We start from the raw sequence: 15,209 nt of genomic DNA, 5'->3' as shown, positions 1-15,209 counted from the left end.
TTTGGCTCTGATGCCAGGAGCAGAGCAGGGATGTGATTCTACACATCCTCCCCCTGCTGCCACCACCCTACCCAACCCCAGCATAGTGGGGAAGTCTGCACTGGAACACCCCGGTCAGGAGAGCCAGCAGTTCTGTCACTTGGAACCCGCAGAGGCTCCCAGCAGTCTAATAATGGTCATAGAGTCTACTAAAGCAGCTGTCTACTAAACTCCTACCCAAGTCCACCCAAACCTGGGTCAGAAAACTGCAAATTTTGGACTAGTAAGGCACGGATCCAACTTTGCCTACCATTGCCTCATTTTGGGAGCATTGAAAGCTTGCAGGAACCTATTCTGAACTGTGAAAGCAACAGAAGGATGTAAGAGCACAGAAACTTAGGCCAGACAGAAATATTATAAAGTCCAAAGTCAAAAAGTAGGACAGATGAATGAGCAGACCAAAAAAAGACTGCCATAAAAAGCTATTATAGTGACAAGGAAGTTCAAAACACAGATCCAGAAGAAGAGAATAATCTAAAAACATCTATGAGGAAAGCCTCAAAGAAAAATGCAGCTTGGACACAAAATTATTTAGAATTCTTGGAGTGTTCAAGCAAAATTAAAAAGAGACCGAGAAAAAGAGAGGGAGAGAAGAGGGGAGGGGAAGTGAATGAGCTTTTTTAAAAAGCATTTTTAAAACCAAAGGAGAATGCTGGAGGAAAAATTGGGTCAGAGGGGAATGAATACAATGAGGAAGATATGGAAAAAGAATATTAGCAATTTGCTACAAGAGATATTGTAATGTTCTTTATTCGGTTTCCTGGAGGTCTTTGGGAGCAGCCTTCATTTCAGTTCAAAGTAATCACCACAAAAACAGCCAGATGTTAAAGTCCAAATCCTTTATTAACTCTTTCAAAGTCTTGTCTCCTTGCCTGGGACCCTGTTAGCTTTCTTAAAGGCCTTCTGGAGTCTTGGTTTCAGGGAAGAAACTAAGGAGGAGAGCCTGCCATCACAGTGCTGATGAAGATGAGATGAATCTCTCTCCTTGGCTCCAAGAGCTTCCAGTGTACTTGTGTTCTCTAGCTCTTTCTGAATCTACCTAGCTGAGGCTCCTAGCTTATATGCTCTACACTGAGTATAAACCAATCATTATATTACTAGAAAACCATTATTTGTTGTAAAATTAAATCAATCATAGTGAACTTAGAGTACTATTACTCACCATGCTAAACTAGATAACCAGTGTATCATCAATTCCACTTAGTTAGTACCTTGTTTCAAGTTCTGGCCCATAACAGATATAAAACTTTACCCATGAAAATAACTCTGAAAATTAGAATGGACCAAATAGAAACTAAATCATTTCAGGAAATATTATAAAATACTTTAAAAATCCAAAATTAAAATATTGAAAAAATGAAAGAAAATGTGAACCATCTTATGGCAAAAACAAATGATCTAGGAGGAAATAGATCAAAGAGAGATAATTTAAGGATCATTTAGATTACTTGACAGTCACGACCCAAAAGAAGAATCTTGTTACATCTTTTAAAAAATCATAAAAGATATTGCCTGATTTTCTTAGAACCTGGACAAAAATTTTAAATTGACCAGTCACTTCCTGAAAGATACATCAAAATGAAAATTCCCTGGAATATTATAGCCAAAATCCAGAACTCCTGGTCAGAGAAAATATACTTCAGGCAGCCAGAAAGAAAGAATTCAAGTATTAAGGAACCACAAGCAGAATCACAAGACTTAGGAGCCACTACTCCACAGGAGTAGAGACATGAAATGTGATATTCCAGAAGAGTCAATATCTAAACTTTCCAAAAAAAAATTTTTACCTAGGGGCAACTAGATGGTGTAGTAGATAGTGGATTGACCCAGAATTTAGGAGGACCTGAGTTCAAAGCCGGCTTCAGACATTAAACATTTCCAGTTTCAGGACCCCGGGCAATCACTTAACTCCCAATTACAACCAAAAGAAAAAAAAAAGAAAAAAAAAACTGAGTATAATCTTTGGGGGAAGAAGGCAAGGAATGAGGTGGTTAATTTCTAAATAGTTTAACTTTACTTTCTTAGGATTGCTCATGCATATTTACCTTTTTGTGCTTCTCTTGATTTCTGTGTCAAATTTTCTACTCGGCTCTGATCTTTTCATCACAAGTGTTTGGTCCTCTCATTAAAAGCTTTCCTCCACCTTATTCCTTAAACTATTTAGAGTTTGCTATGGGAAGATGATAAAAAAAATATCCCCTCAGAACAATGTCTTCAGGGGTCTGGAAAGTCTGATTAGACCAAGGGCCTGGAATCAGACAGTTCTGTTTTGATTATTTTAAAAGTAGAATAGAGAGGAGCTAGAAAAGACTAGAATGGGTGAGGAAAGGAAGGAGAGCCAGAATGATTGGTTCCTCAGAATTTAATTATTATCTCTATGCCGATGATTCTCAAATCTACTTACCCAGCTCTAACCTCTCACCACATCTCCAACTGCTTGTCAAATATCAATTAGAAGTCTAGGAGACATCTTCAATCTAGCATATCTAAAACTGAATTCATTATCTTTCCCCTAAAATCTCTCTTCTAACAAACTTGCCTATTACTGTTGACTCCTCCCAGTTCCCCAGACTCACAACTTAGGTATCATCTTTTACTCCTCACAATCTAGCCATGGCCATCTCAATCTTTTGCCAAAGTCCCTCAATTTCACCTTTGCAACATTTCTTTAGTACCCCCATCTCTCTTCCAACCCTGCCATTACTCTGGTGCAGGATATCTCCTCACTCACATTCTTATAATTGCCTATTCTGCCTGCCATAAGATTCTTCCTACTCCAGTCCAAACTCTATAATCATCAGCCAAAGCAATTTTCCTAAACACTTGACTGGCTGTGTCAATCAAATATTTATTAAGTGCCCACTCTGTTCCAAGCATTGTGCTAAATGCTAATGAAGCAAAAGGAGACAAAATGCTCAAGGAGGTCACAGTCTAATGGGGGAAATAGCATGGAAACGAAAATAGACAATATAAATAAATAACAAATATGAAATACAAGGAAGCAAAGGAAAAAGGCTTCCCATTAAAGATGGAGTTTTAGTTGAGACTTTAACGAAACCAGGTAGGTCAGTAGGTGGAGAAGGACATGGCCCTGTTGCCAGAGAAAATACCTAGAACTAAAAGGTGCAACATCTTGTTCAAAGAACAGCCAAGAGATCAGTGTCATAGGATCAAAAAGTATGAGCTGGGCAATAAGGCATAAGAAAGTCCAGAAGGCTAAAAAATGGTAGGTTATAAAGGGTTTCAAATACCAAACAGAGGGCTTTGTATTTGGTGCTGAAGACAAATAGGCAGCCAGAGAAGTTTATTGATTAGGGGATGACATAGATCTGCACTTTAAGAAAATTTCCTTGGCAGGAGGATGAATGGAAGATAATATTGAAGTGGGGAAAAATTTGAGCATATTATTGCCTGGTCTAAGCGTGAGTTGATGAGGGTCTATACCAGAGTGATGATAATGTCAGAGAATAATGAGAATATTAGAGAGTTGTTGCACAGGTGAAATAAATAGGCTTTGGCAACAGATTGGATGTGAAAAGTGAGAGATAGAGAGGAGTCCAAGAGAACTGCAAACTTAGCAGGGGTCCTCAAACTATGGCCCGTGGGCCAGATGTGGCAGCTGAGGAAATGTATCCCCCTCACCCAGGGCTATGAAGTTTATTTAAAGGCCCACAAAACAAAGTTTTTGTTTTTACTATAGTTCAGTCCTCCAACAGTCTGGGGGACAGTGAACTGGCCCCCTATTTAAAAAGTTTGAAGACCCTTGCTTTAGCGACTAGGTAGATGATGGTGTTGGAAAGGTGGGACAAGAGAAGGGAGAAAGTGATGCATTCAGCTTGGGATATATTGCATTTAATATATCTACTAGACATCCAGGTCAAGATTTCCGAAAGATGGTTGAAAATGTAGAAAGTTAATAGTCAGTAGAGACTCAGTAGTAGCTTTGAGCATCTTTAGCACTGAGATAATAATTAAATGCATGGGGGCTGATGAAATCATTAAGCAGAAGCAGTATAAAGGCAGAAAAGAGAAGAGAAGAGGGCAGAACCCTCAGAGACATATGATAAAAAGTGTGATCTGGGCCATCAGGGAAGAGGAAAACCAGCAGAGAATGTTGTCCCAAAAACCTAGAGAAAAGAAATTATCAGACAGGAAAGGGTGATTCACAATTTCAAAGACTGCAGAGAGGTCAAGGAGAATGAAGATTGAGAAAAAAAAGCATTGGATTTGGCAAGTTAGAGCTCATTAATAACTTTGGAAAGAACAGTTTTGGTAGAATAATAACGTTGTAAATCGGATTATAAGGAATTAAAGGAGAAAGTTGGAGGCATCTTTTGTAGATGGCTTTTTAAAGGAGTTTAGCTACAAAGTGCAGAAAAGATGATTAAAAAAAAAAAAAAAAAGACGATAGTGGGGATAGAAGAATCAAGGGAGAGTTTTTTCCAGGATGGGAAAAACATGGATATGTTTATAAGCTATGGGGAATGAAGCAGTAAACAAGGAGAGAAGAAAGAAGTAATAAGAGTTGAAATTACAGAGGGGGCATTTTGTTGGAGGAGGTGAGATGAAATAGAATCATTTGAGCAGGTACGGGATTAGCTTTGGTAAGGAATGAGTACAGATGTTTTATCAGGTGAGATGGGATAAAGGAGGAATTAGTGGCAAAAGGCATCCAAGGGGGAGAGAGGAGCTCACAAAGGTGTCATATATTGGGAATGGTTCAAGATTAAGACTTGGAAGGCAAAATTAGCAACATGATAGAAGACAAAAAAAATTGCACATGTAAGGTTGACTTGGTTCTCTAAAAGGTCAAGATGGGGAAAATAGAGAGTTGTGCAAGGAAGAGAGGAGAAAGAGCAGTGCTCTACTTGGAAAGATAAGGCACTGGACTAAATCATCCATCTGCTCCCAGAAATATTGTTAGTCTAGGGATATGGCCATGTTCAAGCTAACTTCAGATCATTGTTTGATTTTTGAGAGAAAGGAAAGCCCCAAGCTCTGTATCTGAGGTAAGATTCTTTCCTAGAAAATGTCAGTTCTACAATTAAAACACCAAAAAATTTTTTATCTAAATCAGTAGCTAAACAGAAATCAGAGGAAACATAGCTACAGAGAAATATGACAAAATGAAGGTGCTATTTCATTGGGAGTGAAATAACTCAGCTCAACTGAGAGAGTGAATGTCCACCATCTAATCCAAGGGGAGGTTCGTTGAAGTCCCTAGAGCAGCAAGCTGGAGGTGAGGATATGATCCTCTCTGCCTTTGGCAACCTAAAGTCTTGTTCATCTTTTCTTTGAAAATCCCAAAGCAACTCAAAGCTTGAAGAGAATGTGAAGATTGCAGGGACAAGAGCCCTCCCTGCCCTGACACAGACTTTGAGCATAATCTGCACCAATAAAGAGAGAATCCTATTTCAATGAGCTTTGAAACATAAACAAAATAGTGTTTGGTATTTCCTCCCTTACCTTAACCTTTTAAAATAGAACACAAACTTGGAATAGATTTGTTGTGAGTTATCTCAGAGGTTAAGAACTTAGAATTTGCCAGGGGATATTATTTTTAAGCCAAATGTTACTTCATTATAAGGAATACCACAGAGGGTGAGGTAGTAGCTTCCATGAGCTCAAATTTACCAAACTTATCCTTTGTCATTGCTCTCTAGTAGATGGTAAAGCTCTCTGTCTTCTTGGTAGGGAAAATTGTGTGTGATCAGACTTCATAACTGTATTTTTATATCAGTTTATATAGCAATAGTTTTAGCACCAAGGGTTCCTGGTGTGGAACAGCCCCATGGAGGTGCTTCTTCTAAACCTAGTATTGAAGAGGTCAGCTAAAAATCCCAGAAGAAAGAGCATTCCACAGAGCTTTCCAAAAATTGTGAAAGAATCAAATTCATTAAATTAAAACAGTGGCAATTTAAAAGTAAAAGTTAACTTTATAAATCCAGTTTCTGAATAGTATTGTATTTTTTTTAATTGCTATAGAGAAATGGAAATGCAATTCTTGTCCTGAAAAATGAAATCTATTTAAGAATTGGCCAAAAAAATGCAATTGGGAAACATTAAACAAAATAAAGAAAAATATAATGAAACAGATAATTTTCAAGCCTTTAAGCATCCGTTTATACAGTTTAATGCCTCCCCAATTCTATTTTAGTTTATCTTTTTATTATTTCTTATTTATTTTGTTAAATGCTTCCAAATTACATTTTAATTTGGTTCTCAACAACACTCAGGAATGTTGCATGCTGTATATTTGACCCTCTGTTCTGCACTATACTTTCTTTGAGAAGGGGGGGGAAAAGACTTCAATGAGGAGATAGCATTTGAGCTGGGTGTTGTAAGGAACCTAGAATTTCAGTAGTCAGAGATGGAAGGGCATGTGTAACTTTTATAGACAAAGAAGGAGAGGATGAACAAAGAGGTAGAAAAAAGCACAAGAACAAGTTCAAAGAAGATAAGGTAATGAAGTTAGCCAGAGAAGGAAGTATATGAAAGCAGTATGATGGGCATTAAGTGCAAAGGTATGTTGATTCCAGAGCCTAAGGGCTTTGAATTTCTTTAAATATTGAAACATTTAACTATTTAGATAGGAATTTTAATGACTGAAAAGTAAAACTTTTTTTTATGCTAACCGAATGCTTAATAGAGATGAAAATGCAAATCGTTTCAATGAAAAGTTTCTATTGGTATTTTCTCCAAAATTATAACTTTAAGAGTTGATTATCTAAATTTAAATGGTAAAAATCAGTCATCACTAAGTTTTTAAATTGGGCTGGATATTTTACATCTAGTATTTAATCAAAATTTTAGAAATAAACCAAATAAACAAAGAAGAAATTCTTGTCTCTGATCCATTTTATGGTTACCATGCCAATTAGAGACTTCTTGGTTTAGATGGACTCATTAATAAACTTTATGAAGTGATGGGCTTTTCATTCCTTTATTATTCAGCTTAACAGTATGCATTTTTTTTCAGCTGTTGCTCTTTCCAGTTTGTGTATGGTTCATGCTTTCCCTCTTTTACTCTGTAGAACAATTGACTTACTATCTTTTCTTTGTGTTTTTCTTTTGTTTTTTCCTCGTGTATCTTGCTTCCTGTGCCTAGTTGAGCCTGTTGATGCCCGCCCTGCTGCTGATCGAGGACTAACAACTCGACCAGGTATTTAACTTGCTTAACTTCTATCTGATTAACCTTTGAGCATGCTGTATAATCTGCTTAGCTGAAGAGACCTTTATTTCATTATATTTTCCATAAAGTGATTTAGAAAACAATTAAAGTAACAGTGCCATTGAAGCCTTTTTCTATTATCAAGGCCAAAATTAATGAAAATTGTGTCTAATCACTTTTTCTTCTCCTTGTCATGACTTTCCCCAACTAATACTATACAATATTTCTTTTGTTTATATATTTATTTGATTTTTAATTTTTAGAATAAAAAACCATTTGTATAACAGTATAATAAAAAAGATGATTGCAAATGAAATTGCAGATCTTTTATGTATAACTTGCTATTCCTTTTAAATATATAATAAAATTAATCATGTAAATTTCCTTTTTTTTCTTCCCTCCTTCCCCCTGTCTAGAGTTCACTACCATTAGACATATACATAAATATGTATAAAATTCTATATATGCTTCTATTTATCTTTTCTTTCTCAGGATGCAAATAAAGTCTTTCTTCATATGTCCCTTGTAGTTAATTTGGGTATTTACAATAGTCAAAATGACTCAAAGCTATTCTTTTTTTTTATTATAGCTTTTTATTTACAAGATATATGCATGAGTAATTTTTCATCATTGACAGTTGCAAAACCTTTTGTTCTAATTTTTCCCCTCCTTCTTCCCACCTCCTCCCCCAGATAGCAGGTAGACCAATACATGTTAGATATGTTAAAATATACTTTAAATACAATATGTGTATACATATTTATACAGTTGTTTTGCTGCACAAGAAGAATTAGACTTTGAAATAGTGTACAATTAACCTGTGAAGGAAATCAAAAATGTAGGCAGACAAAAATAGAGGGATTGGGAATTCTATGTAGTGGTTCACACTCATTTTCCAGAGTTCTTTTCCTGGGTATAACTAGTTCTATTTATTACTGCACTATTAGAACTGATTTGGTTCATCTCATTGTCGAAGAGAGCCACGTCCATCATAATTGATCATCATATAGTATTGTTGTTGAAGTGTATAATGATCTCTACTCAAAACTATTCTTAAAACATTATGTATGCAACATTTTCTTGGTTCTGCTCTAGTTATTATTTCATACAGGTCTGTGTTTTTCTAATATCATCAGGCTTATAATTTCTTATAACAAAGTAGGAAAATAGCTAAGTATTTCCCCTGAAAGCAAATTAGCTATAGCAACAATTTTTAAAATTATTATGGGGGCAGCAGTGGATAGACCATCAGCCCTAAAGTCAGGAGGACCCGAGTTCAAATCTGGCCTCAGACACTTAACACTTCCTAGCTGTCTGACCCCGGCAAATCACTTAACCCCAGTTGCCTCAGCCAAAAAAAAATATTATTATGAGGAAGAGTATGAAGATTTATATAGTAGGGAAGGAAGAAGAAGAATGGGGGAAATTGTCTAACATGAGATGCCCAAGGAAGAGTTTATACATTGGAAGGATAACTATGATGGGGGAGTCAGCAATGCTTGAAATTTATTAAGATTCAAGGAACACACACACACACACATACAGCATTGGGTAAAGAAATTCTTCTTAACTATTAGGTGAGGAAGATGAAGGAATAATGGGAAGGGAGGAAATATTAAATATTAAGGATAGTGGTAGTCAGAAGTAAAACAGACTCTTAAGGCAAGAACAGAACAAAAACAAAGATAGTAGCAATCATTACTATACATATGAATAGGATGAACTCACCCCAAAAATAGAAGAGGATAGCAGAATGAATTAAAAACCAGAAACCAACAATATATTGTTTACAAGAAGCACATAAAACATAAACAAATAAAACGAGAGGGGGGGCAAAGAATTAAAATAAAGGAGTAGAGCAGTATCTATTATGCTTTAACTGAAGTTTAATAAAAAGCAGAAAAAGAATCACAGTTCGGCCAAAGCAAAAGCAGTTATATAACTAATTAAGAGAGACAATGAAGGAAGCTATATTTTCCTAATAGATACTGTAGACAATGAAATGTTATCAGTTGTTAGAAGATGTTTTAGCGTACAAATTCTTGAAGGAAAATTTAAGTGTGTAACAGGAGGAAATAGAACTTCAGTTTTAACTTCCTCAGACCTAGACACATCTAACTTTAAAGTAAAGGGGGGAAAAAAAACCTAAAAATTAAAGAACTAAAAAAGTAAATAGAATTTTAGAAGAGTTAGATATAATAAACCTCTAGAGAATATTGAAAGTTCATGGCACCTTCACAAAAATTAACCATGTATTAGAACATTAAAAACTTTACAAAGAAATGCTGACAAGCTGAAATATTAATTGCATCTTTTTCTGTCTATAATGCAATAAAAATTACATTAAACAAAGAGGCCTTTGAAGCATAGATTAAAAATTTATTGGGAACTAATTAACTTAGTCCTAAAGAATGAGTGGTCTAAAGAAAATATAATCAATAATTTCATAAGTTATAATGATAATAATGAGACAACACAGCAAAATTTATGAGATGCAGCCAAAACAGTACTTAGTCCTTCCAAAAAAAACTGTCTAAATGTTTATATCATTAAAAAAAGAGAAAAGGGGGCAGTTAGGTAGCGTAGTGGATAGAGCATCAGCCCTGAAGTCAGGAGGACCTGAGTTCACATCTGGCCTCAGACACTTAACACGTCTTAGCTCTGTGACCCTGGGCAAGTCACTTAACCCCAGTTGACTCTTACCCCCCTCAAAAAAAAAAAATTGTATTTTCACTCTAGTTCAATTATATACTGGAAGTAAATAAAACTAGCAACTTGTTTTATAAAAATTAAAATTAGTCAAACCATTGACCAATTTGATTTTAAAAAGAAAAATTACTGGTATAAAAAATGAAAAGAGAATGCACAGCCAATGGAGATGAAAGAAAAAGCTATTATTAGAAGCTATTTTGCCCAACTATAAGCCAATAAAACTGACAATCTAAATGAAATGGATGAATATTTATTAAAAATGTAAATTGTCTAGATGAACCGAAGAGAAAATAGAATATTTAATAAATAACCCAGTGCCAGAAAGAAAAATAATGAAACCATGAATGAACTTAGATGTAGGGAGCTGGTGGGAGGGAAGCAAAACAAATAGATGATTTAATAAACTTAAAATTTATAGATGAATTACAGGTGAAAAAAATAGGGATTATGTTACTAAATTCTTTCTGTGACATAAATTCAGTTTTGAAAACTAAACTAGAAAGAGCAAAAAAAGAAAAAAGGGAAATATAGACCAGTTTCCCCAATTAATATTTATACATAAATTTTAAATAAAATACTAGGAAGGAGATTGTAACAAAACCCCACAAAGATCATACATGATGACCAGAATATATACCAGAAATGAAGAACTGTAAAATCATATGATTATTTTAATATTTTAACAACATTTACAATACTAATTTCTGTTAAAGTTACTCAAATGCATTGGATAAATAGAGCTTTTCTTAAAATTAGTAATTATCTAAACTTTCAGATAAGATTGAGTATGAAACAAGTATATCTTATTATCATTATTATTCTGAACTATTATTGCATTAAAAATGCTGGATATAGCACTAAGATATGAAAAAGAAATTGAAAGAATAAATAAAAATTAATTTTTGCAGATGATATAATGGCATACTTGCAGAACTCGAGATTACACTAAAGATTAATTGAAACAATTAACAACTTCTGTAAACTTCTAGAATATAAAATAAGCCCATAGTAGTCATAATTTTTATATTATTACCAATAAAATCCAGCATGAAGAAGTAAAAAAATAACTGCAGACATTATAAAATAGTTGGGATTCTGCCTGCTAAGACCCACAGAGAAACTCTGTTTACAATTACAAAACACTTCACAAAAATACAGATCTAAATAATTGGAAAAAAATATTAATTGAATATCACTAGATCATGGAAATATGATAAAAATCAAAATACTGGTCAAATCAGTTTATTTATTTGGTGCCATACCAATCAATCAGTCTCCCAGCAAATTACAGAGCTAGGAAAAAAATAACAAAATTCATCTGTAGGAGCAACAGGCCAAGCATATCAATGGGGAAAAAAAAGAAAAAGGAAAGGAAAGGAACCTAGTGATACTATTTTGCAAATTTTAAAAGCTATAATCATTAAAAATAATTTGGTACGGGATATAAATTTTCTGCTAAATACTTCTTTGGCTATATCTCACAAATTTTGGTATATCACCTTATTTTATTATCTTTCATGAAAACAAAGCAAAAAGGCACAGTTATCTAAATCCCAGATCTTGGGACAAGAACTCATTATTTGAGAAAAACTATTGGGAAAACTGGAAAATAGTCTAGCAGATACTGTCATACATTTTTTATTATGATAAGCTCAAAATGGATACAGAATTTAGACATAAAAGATGACCTCAAAAACAAATAAGCAAAACATAGAAGAAATGACTTGTCAAAATTTTGATTAAATAAAATTTAAAAGTTTTTGTACAGAATAGCTAAAATAAGAAGAAAAACAAGAAACACAGAGTAAGGGGGATTTACAGCAAATTTCTCTGATAGTGGTCCCATTCTCAAATATATTAGAAACTGATATAAATTTATAAAAATAAGAGCTAGTCCCTAATTGATAAATGTCAGAAGATGTGAATAATCTGCCTATAGAAAATGTGCCCTTTTGTATTTAGCTAATTTTCTTACTAAGAGCATTCCTGAAGTTTTTCAAGTAAAGTCCATTATGAAAAAGCTCATGTTTCTCTGGCACAGTCTTTAAGAATTCAACATCCCCACCATTCTATGATAAAGTGTCAAGGCAGGGTTTGAGGAGGTCAGAAGACTTATTAAATTACAAATTCTATTATTTGAATAGAAGCATTCTAAGTTTTCAAAAGAAAAAATTAGAGCTATTAATAGTTATACTAAAAAAAATACTCTAAATCACCAATAATTAGAGGAATGCAAATTAAATAACTCTCTAGTTCTACCTCATAGCCATCAAATTGACTAAAATGATGGAAAAGGAAAATGACAAATGCTGGAAGGATGTGAGGAAATAGGTACATTAATGCATTATTGGTGGAGCTGTGAACCATTCCAACCATTCTGGGAGAACAATTTGGAACATACCCCAAAAGCTATAAAACTATGCTTACCCTTTGACCCAGCAATATCACTACTAGGTTCATATCCCAAAGAGATAAAAGGGAAAAGTAATCATATATACAAAAATAATTATAGCAGTTCTTTTTCTGGTAGCAAAGAATTAGAAACTGAGGAGATGCTTATCAATTGAGAAATCACTGGACAAGTTATAGAATATTAATGTGATAGAATACTATTGTGCTATAAGAAATGATGAAGGGAATGGTTTTGGGAAAACCTAAAAACACCTTTTTTGAAATGATGCACAGGGAAGTAAGCAGACTAGAGAAAGCGTTTTACCCTAATAATAGCTATATTGCAAAAATAATCACTTAGTCACTCTGAGAAGTATGATGATCCACCATAGTTTCAGAGGACTCATGATGAAAAAATGTTATCCATTTCCCAGTAAAAGATTGATGGACTCAGAAAAGACTGAAATATAATTTTTTCTTTTTCATTGTTTTCTTGTTCTTTTTTCCTCTAGAACAGAAATAAATTTGCATGTCTTCATATTCTTGCCTTAAAAAATTAAAAGATAGGCTTTTGTTTAATGATGAAATGTGGAATCAAGGGCAATCCAATCTACTTTCTTCCACCTTTTCAATTCTGGGACCAGCTCATTGTCTTTGCATTTTTTATCTAAAAATATATATGTTCTGACCATTCAACTGCATATCATATTCTCGAAAATAAGACAATAAGTATACTGTTGAGTAATTATGAATCTCAAGAAGTTCTGAAACATGCAGGGACTTGGTTTCCAGTCAGCGCCATGTCATTCACAAATTTAAGAACCTGGAAGACTATACCATATATGATGAAGTAGTTCTTCATAGAATTCCTCTACTTCCTTTTTCTCTGCAATAAAAGTTAGCTCATAAGTTGCAGATAGTTTCATAGTACTTTCTTTGTAAAGTATTTGTCATGAACACTACAAGATGACATAACCCACGAAATAATGACTGGAGTTGTTTTTTTTTTTCCTTTGAATTTTGATGGTAAGATTAAAAGTATTTGTAAAACCCTTAACATAGTGCCTGGCCCATAGTAGATGCTATATAAAGTTTAGGTATTCTGAGTCAGACTCCAACTTTTCCTTTCCAGGAAAAACATGTTTCACTTTTAGCTTAGCTATCACCTCTTCTTGTCTTTTCATTCCATTTGTAACAAAAATGCCAAGATTAATACAATTCAGTTTCTGTGGCAGTCTGTCGATATTTTAGTTGCTGGACCAGGAGTCTACCTTTAGAGTATAAATATAAACAGCTAAGTAAAAATTCTATGGCTCTTATAATATTCTTCCCATTTTTTCATTACTCTGCCAGTATCACTGCAGAAACAGATGATCTCACATAAGATTGAGGGTGATACTGTATTTTTCTATTAATTTTTCATTAGTAATTTAGAATTACCAAGTAAACTACCTATTGATGATCTGCCTTTCTTTGCTTGGCTAGTTCTCTCACTAAGACTGTACTTTTGAAGCTTTTTAGGTAGATTGTGGCAGAGCTAATATTTCTCTGGCATAGTTTTCAGAACTCATCATGCTCTGATGAAACATCAAAGTAGGGCTTGTGGAAGTTAGAAGAATTGCTAAATTATAAATTCTGTTGAATAAAAGCATTCACAAAAAAGATTACTCTCAATTCTTTGCTGAGCTGATTATTCTCAGTGCATAATATTCTACTAACATCATTTAACTCAACGAACATTGATTTTTCAAAGACTTTATTATTCACGTGAACACATTTTAATGTGATAGGAAAAAATTTCCAAAGCCTGTTTGTTCAGTAAGTTAAATAATTGTTCAGATATTTAGTCATGTCTGACTCTTTGTGATCCTCCAGATCGTATTGTCCATGGACCTTTCTCTGCAAAAATACTGAAGTAGTTTGCCATTTTCTTCTCCAATTAAATAATATTCAACTTTAATATCCTCTACCAAAAGAGAAAACATGAAAATTCCTATAATGGACTAAATTATGTGCCTCAGAAAAATAACAATTTTAGTTCATTATTTAATTATGATCTTTTGCAGGTTCTGGACTAACAAACATAAAAACAGAGGAGATCTCAGAAGTGAAGATGGATGCAGAGTTCCGACATGATTCAGGATATGAAGTGCATCATCAAAAATTGGTAAGTACAATAATTAAACTTTTTTGCTTTAAACCTTTTGCTTTAAATTTCATTAAACAATAGCATATATTCTTTTTATTGGGATTCCAGAGGTATATTGATTTTAAGTCTGTGCCAAAAATTGGCTTTAGAATAATCTTTGTCACATAGGGATTACATTAAAAGGGTAGAAGAAAATTGGATTCTGCAGTGGAATAAGTTAAGTTGTTTATGAGTTAAGAAAACTATTTTTGTTTACCTTTAGCTATTTTTCAGAGCCATATTTATTTGGATAAAGGCCACACATGTATCCCTGTATAAGCACTGTCACTCCTGAGCATTCCAGTATTCCCACTTTGAGACTCTGAACTTCCTAGTTATTTCTAGGAGATTGAGAGGAGTCTTGTAGCATCTGGATGTATCACCTTGTAGGCTATGATTCTAGTCAATCTGATCATATTGGAAAGCTTACCTACTTACTTGCTTTGGCACTAGTTTTATTGGCTCACTCCTTTCCCTTTCAGTCAGGTTCCTTGCTGACTTTTTAAATATAATTTTGGGGTAGGAAAAAAAAAAACCACTATGGCTTCTCATAGCATTTCATAATCATTATGCGCTCTGATACATACTTTATATTTTGCTAGAGAAAATGACCAGAAAATCCCAAATTGATTTTTAAATTCTTTTTATATAAATTTTATCAATATCTACTTTTACATTGTATAAATTTCATACTATAGCCTCCTAAAC

At 33.9% G+C, this 15,209-nt stretch overlaps 1 protein-coding gene across 2 annotated transcripts in view; it reads left to right on the top strand.

Annotated features, from left to right (window-relative positions):
• The window catches only part of APP (amyloid beta precursor protein), a 181,390-nt gene that overhangs the window by 157,053 nt on the left and 9,128 nt on the right, over positions 1 to 15,209 (top strand). For both annotated transcript variants that reach the window (XM_051984840.1, XM_051984841.1), the window contains 2 exons: positions 7,148 to 7,201; positions 14,380 to 14,480. In XM_051984840.1, coding sequence (XP_051840800.1) covers positions 7,148 to 7,201; positions 14,380 to 14,480 — 155 coding nt within the window. The remainder of the gene's footprint in view (positions 1 to 7,147; positions 7,202 to 14,379; positions 14,481 to 15,209) is intronic.

This window comes from Antechinus flavipes, chromosome 3 (assembly GCF_016432865.1).
Source record: "Antechinus flavipes isolate AdamAnt ecotype Samford, QLD, Australia chromosome 3, AdamAnt_v2, whole genome shotgun sequence".
NCBI classification, from domain to species: Eukaryota; Metazoa; Chordata; class Mammalia; order Dasyuromorphia; family Dasyuridae; genus Antechinus; species Antechinus flavipes.
Note: the sequence above shows the minus strand (reverse complement) of the source record. Positions and strands in the feature narration are given on the sequence as shown.